The 11,505-nt window shown below is 40.0% G+C and overlaps 1 protein-coding gene and 1 long non-coding RNA gene across 2 annotated transcripts in view; one reads left to right on the top strand and one right to left on the bottom strand.

Annotated features, from left to right (window-relative positions):
• Positions 1-8,093, bottom strand: part of LOC138027205 (interferon alpha-inducible protein 27-like protein 1) — a 9,176-nt gene extending 1,083 nt beyond the window's left edge. The window contains exons 1-3 of the mRNA XM_068874750.1: positions 7,977-8,093; positions 4,104-4,209; positions 1-2,755 (exon numbers count right to left, since the gene is read on the bottom strand). The exon at positions 1-2,755 is cut by the window's left edge and continues 1,083 nt beyond it. Of these exons, the coding sequence (XP_068730851.1) occupies positions 2,439-2,755; positions 4,104-4,209; positions 7,977-8,033 (480 nt within the window). The 5' untranslated portion in view covers positions 8,034-8,093 and the 3' untranslated portion in view covers positions 1-2,438. The remainder of the gene's footprint in view (positions 2,756-4,103; positions 4,210-7,976) is intronic.
• LOC138027207 (uncharacterized) overlaps positions 1-11,505 on the top strand; it is a 107,779-nt gene that overhangs the window by 74,529 nt on the left and 21,745 nt on the right. The gene's annotated exons all lie outside the window — the stretch shown is intronic.

The raw sequence follows: 11,505 nt of genomic DNA, 5'->3' as shown, positions 1-11,505 counted from the left end.
ATTCAAAGGTCAAGCGACAAATGTGTTTTTTGCTACCATCAATCAAATGTGCGGCCGCTCCTCCTCTGAGCTTCCGACTACCGAGCGCGCAGTAATCACATCGCTTAGCCCAGTTCACTCAACATAGTCGGAAGCTGGTAGGAGCCGCGAACATTTGATTGGTGGTAGCGAAAAACGCATTTGTTGGTTGACCTTTGAATTTAAGAGTCCGCATGTTATTGAAAGGCGCAGTAAGTTTGAAGGAATCTGTCTTTAAATAATTTTTGTTTAATGTTGGGAAAAAAGTAGCCAACACTTTTTGTTGGCTGTCGGTACTTACTCAAGCCATTCCTTGCTAGAAAACTATTCCAACAACATTTGAAAGTGGGGGTAACAGCTTTCTAATGTCATGGGCTTTGAAAAAGGTGCCAAGGTTTGGAAATGTATGCCTGATATCTAATCATCTGTTGACTAAAACAAAGCCCAAGATAAAAAAAGTGTAAAAAGTTTAGACGATGCTCAACAGTTTCTTTGTGATGTCCACAAAAGGTGCACAATGAACCAATTTTATCTTATATAAAATTCTATTAGTGCAGCGATTACAATTTAAAAGTTTGTATTGAAAAGCTCACATTCTGGTATAGAGTGACTCAAACTTGGTAGTTGATAAATATTTTTCCGGTCCAGAGAACCAGACCAGTGTTTTCTTTGAACAGAGAGCATTTCACCCTTTGAATAAGTAAATTATGTCCAGTAATTTTTTCAGTGTTTGCCAACTGGCTCGACATTTATTACATGTACATTGTCGTTTCACAATGGCCCCTCACCAGCGCATGCTAAAAGATACTTTTCTTGCAGCAAAATGAAATAAATGTGATCAACGCATCGCAGAATGTTTGAAGAACATTTTCTCTCTAAAGAGAGAGCATTTTACCGTTTGAAACTGAAGGTTGTATATCAAGTTCTCTCACGGTATTTTCAGTACTGAGGTTTTACTGAAGTGGGTCGCGCAGCCTGAAAAAAATTTAACAGAGGCAAAAAAGCATTCTGTCATGGGAATACTGAGGGGAAAAGTCGCAAGATCCTGACACTGTACTGATGCGGCAAAGGGATCAATAGTTTCAATCGGTACTGTACCTTTAACACTTTGTTCAAGAAATAAACTAATCAACTTTACTTACTATATAATTAAATATTTAATTTTTTTTAACACAATTGTTTGTGAAGTTTGGACAAACTGAATCAATTTGCACACTCAATTTGTAAAACAATGATTATTTTTCAAACAGCGAACAGCAAAATGCCAAGTTATAAGACAGCACTTAAGTCATTAATTAACCCTTTGGCATCCAAACTGACCTAAAGCGGTCAGACTTAGTATTTTACTCTGTCTAACGCCAGATGATTTTACTCCTCAATAAGTAAATATTTCCATGTACTAGTCCACTGACATACCACAATTATAGATGTTTTACTTCATACATGTATGGTGCTGTTGCTAAGGTATCTTCAGAACTGCATGCAGCATTTGAGTGTTTGTGCTTTTACATCAGTTTTAATCTTAATTTTTTTGGTTTTTGGCTGTTAGATTGCAAATACAGGAAGACGCAAAATCATCGATTTCATTTTCACAGATTACATACAACTGTTTTAAGAGGAAGCAACAATTGAGGATCCTAACTGAATGGAACCATCACGATAAATAAATAATTTACACAACTTTTTTTGTCTTGTCTCTTGATTTACAGAAAAAATAAGAGAGAGTAAACCAACTTTTCTCACAGGCTTAACTGATTAGAGTGCGATGTGAAGTGCTAGTTTTCTATCCCATAATTATGAACCATGTGAGCATCAGCCCTACTAATGGAAATGGGCCCACACAAGGACAGAGAAACTCTGACCAGGGTGGGAACTGAACCCACAACCTTCGGGTTAGATCACTGCTGCTCTACCAACTGAGCTACAAGGTCAGACGGGAGCATGCCGTGGGAACTGAAGATGTTAAAGTCACAGCAATGAACATGTACGCTCACATGGTTCATATGGGGTAGAAAACTAGCACTTCACATTACACTCTAATCAGTTAAGTCTGTTCAAATATAAGTGCTACACGGCCAACATTTGCAAAAACGTAATCCTTCCTTGTACTTGTACATGTTCATTGCCGTGACTTTAACATCTTCAGTTCCCACGGCCTGCTCCCGTCTGACCTTGTAGCTCAATCGGTAGAGCAGCAGTGATCTAGCCCGAAGGTTGTGGGTTCAATTCCCACCCTGGTCCGAGTTTTTCTCTGTCCTTGTGTGGGCCCATTTCCATTAGAAGGGTTAATGCTCACATGGTTCATATGGGGTAGAAAACTAGCACTTCACATTACACTCTAATCACTTAAGTGCTACACGGCCAATGTTTGCAAAAACGTAATCCAACTTTTCTCACAGTTTGGCTTGATGTATGTCCTTCTAGTTATCTTGGTTATCTGCACTTGTGAACCACCTTCCCCAAGCCCTTTTCACCAAAACAGTAGCTGTTCCAGTCACTCCACCAATTGCAGCACTTGCTGTTGAACCAATCCCAGCCATACCTGCACTCTGCAGAGTTGCAAACGCACCGCTTGTCGCACCCGCATAAAATGTGGACTGTACACTTGCGGCAATAGAACCAACTGCAATGCCTCCTGAAGTAAAGCCAACTGCATACAGGACCACTGGAGCTGCTGCGACTGCCGCAGTACCAGCTGCCACCCCCAAGGCGACATCCCTCCACACCAATGGACTACCTATCAATCAAAAGCAATACACTTTCAAAACTTTAAAATAATTAATAGCTCATCAACCACCAAACACTGGGGAATTTTTCCTATCATCTAGGGGGCTACATTTTGTTGAATGGTACCACCTCAAACAACTGCTGGGAGAATTATTACGACAACACGTCTTAAGGGCCCTTCAAGCCTAGTTTTCATATGTCGGGAAAATCCCAGCCGATCGGGGATTTCGCAGTTTCCCAACCGTCCCAGATTTTGAAAGTGGAAAGTGCGCCAAAAACTAAAAACTTGCAATTTAGAGGATTGGTAATGAGCTAAAGCCCTTGCTGACGTCTCCGACTCTACAAATTTGAGTTTTCATATGTCGGGAATGATCGCAGACGATCACAAAACTCTGGGACACATCAGGAAAATAGAAATGCTTCCTATTTTCCCAATTCGTCCCCGACCATCCCAGATTATTGGGGATGTCTACGATATATGGTTTTCATTACTCGGCAAAATCTGGGACGGTCGGGAAACTGCGAAATCCCCGATCGTCTGGGATTTTCCGACATATGAAAACTACGCTTTAGGTTGTGGACCTGAAAAATAAGGGGAACCATAGCAGAATAGTGTTGTCTTTGTCAGTATCAAAATATCCACCCAGTCAGCTTTTTGTTTTAAAATATTGGTACCTCTCAAGGGTTAAATTTACTTTGGGAGATGTTCATGAAATGAGGGTTGTTTTTGAAATTTTTAATGAGCTAACACAGTTTAATAAGGGAAACCCCTCATGGCCACCAGATTGGTAAAATGAGGCCACTTTTTTATACTTCCAAAAATCTGTATCCTTCTCATATAAATTTTCTGAAAAAAAAAGCATCCTCACAAGGAGCACTTTGAAACACATCACTGGGGCAGGTAGGAGAAAAGGGTTTACACCACGCCAAGTGCTAACTTTCAAACTTTAGTGAGCTTTGCGATATAAAATAATTTGACCTCTTGCCTAAACATGGCATGCAAATTTTACCTGTAGAAAATTTTCCAATGACCTCAGGAAAAATCTGTGTTGATTCATTTAGCATGACCAGTAGGTGAAGCCAAAATGAAGAGTTGCACAGAAAAGCAAGGCCTATTCATTTTTGACCTCCAAAACTTCATGCTGTGCTGGTGCCCAACTTTTATAATGTTGTTGACACTGCCACCCTGTGATCACAATTTCCCCTTTAACCCTTTGATGTCCAAACTGGCCTAAACCGGCCAGACTTAGTATTTTACTATGTCTAACGCCAGACAATTTTACTCGTCAATGGGTTAATCACTCCCCATTGACCTGAGCAGGTAGTTGCTCCTAGAAAGAGACAACAGAAAAACTCACCTGTGGTTTCTGAACCACTGTCACCTGTGGTTTCTGAACCACTGCCACCTGTGGGTTCTGAACCACTGTTCCCATCACCTCCAATATGATTTTCTGGTTGATATTCCTGTGAAAAAGAAGATTACTCAGTGGTAATGCACCTATCATCGGCCATCCTGTGGGAGGGGGGGGGGATAATAAATTACACTCTTTATGGGGTCTTATAGGGAGATTTGAATGGAAATCGTACCGGGGGGTAGGGGAAAATCAGGGAGACTTTGTTTTCCGATGCTTCGCACCAGGGAAAAATCAGGGGACTTTGTAAAGAGAAAAAGGTCATTTCAAGATGTTTTACATGCATGGAATTTTAGCCACAGAACACAAGAATGCAGGCTCATCCAATTCGTGGTTTGTTTGGCGACAAGTTGGACTTGTCAGATGTTGTTATGTTAATCCTTTTCCCATCTTGCTTCTGCTGATACAAATTGCTTTGTACATATCACTCTATATTACAAGTACATTGTACTATTTGTCTTTAAGCCCAATTTCTCGACTTTGCTTGTTCTGTGGCCCCATCTATAAGGGGGAAATTGAGAACTTTGGCTGAGCCCTTTGCAACCTTAAAATGCCCTAATCTTCTCAGTAGACATCAATCTGGTTTTCGCTCACTTCATTCTACAGTTACTGCTTAATAGGGACATAAGTGAGTGATTAACCCATTGACTCCCAGGGGTTCCCCATTGACGAGTAAAATCGTCTGGTGTTAGACAGAGTAAAATACTCTGGCGTTACACAGAGTAAAATACTAAGTCTGACTGGTTTAGGCCAGTTTGGGTCTCAAAGGGTTAAAAGAATATCTGAAAGGCCTAGTTGCCAAAAACTAACATAGACTATTTTCCCACTTTGCCATTATGCAATTTACGTTTTGGGGAGTTCTTTACATAAAAACAATAGAAGTTATTTACTCTTGGGATTGTATTATGCTTCAGTGAACTTGATATCCATTGTTTTAATGCAAATAATCCCCCAAAGTGAGCTGTATTATATGGGATTTGTGAAAATAGTGAATTGTGGGGCAGATTGTCTTGGAGATACTAGTGCCGTTTTGCTCTGATGACTCCACACAAATCCATCTAAATTTGACTTGGTTGCTTATGTTATGAACTGAGTCAAATTTAGAAGTCTGGCCAGTTTAGGCCGGTTTGGACGTCAAAGGGTTAATGATTGAAGCAACTGATAACTGGTCTTTAAACATCGATCATGGCTTTATTAATGCCATTGTTTTTTTAGACCAGTCACCTTAAGAAGGCCTTCAATAGGGTGTACCACACTATTCTTCTTTCAAAATTACAAGTCCATGGTATTTAGGGTTCCATTAACCAATGGTTCTGTTCTTATTTAAAGAACCGAACCCAAACTTGCCTAGTAAACGGTAATAAATCGTCCAAAATGTTCCTTCGCTGAGGTGTTCCATAGGGAACGACTCTGGGGCCCCTTCTATTTCTATAATATATAAATGATCTGCCTAATCGTCTCTAGCATTCCCAACCATGGATGTACACCGATGATACTAGTATTACTTTTGCTGGTAGCCATGTTGATGAAATAAATAGTTGTATTAATCTTGACCTGGAGAGAATTCGTGTGTGGCTTGCAGCCAACCAACTAACTTTAAATAAGACAAAGACTGAATTCCTACTGATTGGTTCCAAGCAAAGGTTATTGCATTTTACATCAAATCCCATTGATGTGCATATTGAGGAAAATCTTACTTGGGAGTGTCATATCAACAAGCTTCTAAAAAGATTGCTTCTGGTGTAAACACCATTAACCATAATTTATTTGGTACCCTGTCCCATATAAGACTCTACTCAGTCTCCATTTACAATTCACAAGTGCAACCACATCTCGATTACTGTAGCTTGGTGTGAGGATCCTGTTCTAAATTGCAAAATCGAGCTGCACACGTCATAACGTTTTCAAATTACGATCATACGTAGTACTGATGAACTGTTGCGGATGGTAAACTAGGTTAAACTAGACTGTCAACGCCTTGTTAATAAATCAATTTTGATGTATAAGATTGTAAATAATATGGTTCCGGACTATCTTAGTTTGTACTTTGTCTTCTGTTCTGATACTTTAACTTATAATTTAAGAGATAGTTACTGTACACTTGCCATCCCTCAGCCCCGCACTAATTATGGTAAAAGAAGTCTGTCCTATAGTGGAGCTGTACTGTAGAATCATCTGCCCTTGGATATTCGACAGTCGCTCTCTCTCAGTGAATTTAAATCTAAAAATGGTGAAGAACTATGATTTTATTAGTAGTCTTACATAAGTTTTATTTTGCTTTTATACACGCCTTCCTTGTAAAGCAGGTTTCTTATCATTTCTTTTATTGTTACCGTAGTAGTTGTTAGTAATTTAATTTAGTTAGGTTGTTAGATTTATTTAATTTATTATTGTTAAGTCCTGAAGGAAATACCTTGTCTAAGATTTTACCTTTACCTTACCTTGCCCGGGGCTCCCCCCCTCCCTCCCTCCCCACTCTCTCCCACCTCCCTCCCCCCCCTTCCCGAGGGATGGCAGATGATAGGTGCATAATTGCATAATATTAAAACTAAATTCCAATTTTTACTGATGATAAAGAGGCATACCTAAAAGTGATGATGAGCTATTGACTAATCAAGGTAAATGTTCCATACAACCTTCTTTTTCCAAATTTGTTTTCATCACAGTCAGATAAAAAAAGTTCAGTAGTGTACAAAAACACAGGTTCTACCAACAGAGAAACAGACCAAAACATTCGTTTAAGCTAACCTTAGGCCTAAAAACTATTGTTTAGGTCTAATTCAGACCTCTCAACCTCAAAACACCGAAAATCTGGAGACTGATGCCAAAAAATCTGGAGATTTCAGTAAAAATCTGGAGATTAATCGACCGGCAGACAAAACCAAGTACCAGTTAACACAGGTTCTTAATAAGAGAAATGGTTTTATTTCTGCTTATAATTGTGTGGACCTTAACAACACAGAAATAAACTTGATTTTCACAGCTTCCATACTCACAGCTTAAGTCATTGCTCAGCATTATATCATCATTATATATATGAGCAATTTCCACCATTTTGAAAACGTGATCAAAATGCCAGAGACTGGTTATGATGACCTAATTTCGAACAGGTGTTTTATACATGGTCATAGACGACAGTCTGTCATCGGCGGGTCTAAAACACAGTTCACATTCCACAGGTCACTCATTGCAGGTCATTGTTTTACCTTTTTAAAAGTGACCCAAAACCCTCAATTTGGCTAACCCTAGGCCTAATTACATGTAGGGTTTTTAGGCCTAGGGTTAGCCAAATTGAGTGTTTTGGGTCACTTTTAAAAACTTTAAGGTAAAACAATGACCTGCAATGAGTGACCTGTGGAATGTGACCTGTGTTTTAGACCCGCCCGTCTGTCATGGGCTGTGTTTCCAGCGAACAGACGGATGAAGAACTGAACAGCTTAGCTTTGTTTCTTAAGTTTAACTATAAGTTTGCACTGAATTGACGCAAGAAACTCACCTAAGCAAGCCAAAAATGAAATGCTACAAAAATATATATATATATATGTTCTTTCAGCTTGCGCCTCTATTTATCGTGAGATTTGTCTGTCTCGTCGTGAGAACGTGATATTGAACTGAAAACCGTGAGTCTCACGACAAAATCGTGAGACTTGAGAGGTCTGTTACTAATTAGGCCTAAGGTTAGCTTTAATGAACGTTTAGGTTTGTTTCTGAATTGGTTAAACAGAGACCTGTGGATGAAGTGAATAGTGGCAAAAACCTAAAACAGTTGGTCTGAAGCGCTGTGTATAGTAGAAACATTAATCAAACCATTTAACTTACTAGTTCTTGACTTTGTACAGTTTGATTGCATGTATCATCCTCTCTTTCAGCCTCCATTGCAAATTTGACTTGCTAACAATATGTCCGCTAAAGGGCAAAGTGAAACTGAAACTAAACGGAAAGTTTTTTAATTCCCAGTCCACAACGGGACCAAACAACCGGAAGTAAAAGCCACAAGACGGCTCTTCTTCCCAGTCTTTCTGTATCCATGGCTTTTTGGTTGCGGAAAAATAAGTCACTTATTTGGAGAAAAAGTGAGTTTAAAAAAATGAGCTGGATAGAATAAAATTTTACTTTAAAAAAGTAGTGGTCCACGATTTATAATGGTAATAGGCCTGAGTGGAGTCCAATTCGGTCTGTAATCATACGAGTGATAAACAAAATCGAACGACCGCATGTGATTACAGACCAAATAGACCGTCCTTTCCCGCATTCCACTCAGTTCTGCTACCATTTAATCATAACCATTACAATTTCCGAGAAGAAAAAATTAATGCATTCCTTTTTACTGTCTAATGTTACAAATTTGTCCATTTTGGAGAATCCCCAGTTTGGTAGGCTAAGTGGTTGAGGTTGTTGCTATAGTTATGATTCTGTGATTCGTGGATTAAAGCTTAGTGCACTTAATATGATTGGCTGATGTAACGGTTCGATTTCAGGTATCTGATTACGACCAACTGTCCGATTTCACCATAGGCAGCCCAAGTTCGCGTCACTAATTATGAGTGCAAGCGGTGTTGCGTTACTGAGGCAGCCGTTGAGAATTTAAACGGGTTAATAAGACTTTGTATGGGAAATAAAATGCCGTCGATTGTGAAGCCTAAAAACGCTCAATTTAACGTTCATTCACTAAAAGGAACGCAAATGACTCACCTCTGGTGCATTCTTGTGCCTTTTGGAGCTTATTTTACCGTTTCGGGAATTCCGTGACTTCGTCTTAGAGCCGCGGACGGTAACCGGAAGTGAGCAGTTTTCGCTTTTAACGTTTTAACTTGTTTTCACACAACGCGGACGCCAAACGGAAGATAAAATTTCGCGTGCCAGGGCAATGATGTCTCCCAGAATTTTTACACTAATCACCTCTAATAAAGAAACGATACTTAGCAATGTAAACGTGGTTGTGTGAAGACAAGTTAAAAGGGAAAACAGCTCACTTCCGGTTGCCGTCCGCGTCTCAAAAACGCGCGTGCTTAACCTCCCCCGGCGATTTATTGACAATTTTCCACTTAGCGGGGACGATGCTACTATAGGTGCTTACTTGAAAAACAGACAAAAGGAAGTGTTTCAAGGAGTTTGCGTTGCATAACATAACATTGTCACTTATTTGAAGAGATTTACAGTATTTTATCGCTGGTGACCCGGGTATACTCGGAAGAAATCCGAGTGCTCTTTTGCACGAGTGGAACCTACGACCTTCCGATTACATGTTCGGATATTCTACCATTGAGCGATAGAAGACATGTGGCAGCTCGGCCATTAAACTACCCTGGTCCCAGAGGTTTTTCTTGAGCGGTGAGAGAGCCGCGAAGCGGCGACGACGAGTCACGAAGTGGCGGCGACTCGTCTTCGCCGCTTCGTGGCTCTCTCGCGGCTCACGAAAAACCTCTGGGACCAGGGTACCATTAAACTAGGTTCATGTGGAATTCTGTTCCACAAGAAATTAATCTTCCTGACATTGCACTTTTTTGTTGTCATTTTCTGATTACAGTTTTTAACTATTCACATAACTTTTCGATTTCAAGTGATGTTTTATTTCTTTAATTTTTATAGTTTGATATTTCTTGTTGAGCGGTTAAGAGGCTTGTACAGAGCGCTAAAATTCATGTAACAACTATCCCACTTAATTATAAACACCAATGAAATACCAAGTGAGCTTTCGCGCGAAAACATGATATCTTCAGACGTGAAGATAACATGTTATTTTTACATGTGAAAAGATCGCTGTTGCTGTGGTTACATATAAAAATCGCGCCTTTCCATGCCTTCCGTGAAATGATTTTGTATTTCATTGGTGTTTATATAATAAATAGATTATTACATGGCTGCTTGGAGAAACGAAATTTCTCTTCTCGTTTTGAAAATTATTTCACTCGTTTGCTGCGCTCTCACGTGAAATATTTTTCAACACTGGAAGAGAAATTTCGTATCTCCGCGCGGCCATGTAACATCTTCTATATACTTCTAAGATCTAAGGCCTAAGCAAACAGAAGACCTTAGACAGCAATGACCAGAACCAGGTTGCTGACCAGCGGCTTTCGTTAAAACAATGGTTTGCTGGGGGTGCTCAGTCTCGCGGGCTTAGAAAACCTGGTTGTGGTCAATGTTATTTAAGGTTTTTCTATGCAAACGGACGCAACAACTCCCAACAGTGTAAGGACGTGCAATGTATTATGGGAAGGATTCAACCCATAAGACTTTGTAAACTTCCAAAATTCGGCTGCCATCTTCTTTTCAACATGTTGATGCGTTGCTATCTCCATGGAGACCATATGTAATGCGCGTGCGTGGCCCCAACATTGTGCGAAGAGCTGTGCAAATGGATCCACCATTGCTGCGCTACGCTTCGACGATCACGAAACAAAAGAAATGTTGGTATTTGTTGGCTCAAAAGTTTGACCAATTCCAAACTTCGTGCAACAACATGCAAAAGGTGTGTAAACAGACGCAACATGTAACAACCAACAATGGACGTTTGTTACTCGGCGCCATGCTGATCAAAGACAATAGAATTCGTTCCCCGAGCCTCTAGTGGGTCTCTTCATCTTATACGGTTTGTTTTCCCATTTCAGACCACGTGATATTACTCTAGGGAACAATTTCTTTCAAATGTCGTCTTATGCACATGCATAGGTATGCATAACTTATGAAAAAAACAAAAGAAAATTCCCTTGGGAACATCACGTGGTCTGAAATTGGAAAAAAAAGGAAAAGCTAAAGAGGTCCGTTGATGTGTTTGGAAGCGACTTCAGGGGCGCAAAACAAAAGTTTTCAGTCCCCCGATATTCAAAATGGATCGCCATGCGAGAAGGCTCATGTTGGGAGTTGTTGTTCAAAAATGCTGCACGGGCCTTATATTGTTGAAATGGAGAGATGTTATACTGATGTTTCCCCGATGAATGAAACAACTTGATTTAATGAACGAAATGATATATGAAATGAATCATATATTGAACTGGGGATATGAAATCAAGTGAAGTTATGATCCTCGCAGTTATATATATTTTAGCAATTGCGCTGGGAAGCCTACAAATTCAGGACTTCAACGGGGTTTGAATCCGCGACCTTGCGATGCGGGTGCAACGCTCTAACCAACTGAGTTATGAAGCCACTGGTATTGGGACCCGTTTGACCAGCTCCTAATATCAGTGGCATCATAGCTCAGTTGGTTAGAGCGTCGCACCGGCATCGCAAGGTCACGGATTCAAACCCCGTTAAAGTCCTGAATTTTTCAGGCTTCTCTACGCAAGTGCTAAAATTGCGTTCGTAACTGCGAGGATCATAGCTTCACTTGATAAATAGATTTATTCAT

Source organism: Montipora capricornis, chromosome 12 (genome assembly GCF_036669925.1).
Source record: "Montipora capricornis isolate CH-2021 chromosome 12, ASM3666992v2, whole genome shotgun sequence".
Taxonomy (NCBI): Eukaryota; Metazoa; Cnidaria; class Anthozoa; order Scleractinia; family Acroporidae; genus Montipora; species Montipora capricornis.
Note: the sequence above shows the minus strand (reverse complement) of the source record. Positions and strands in the feature narration are given on the sequence as shown.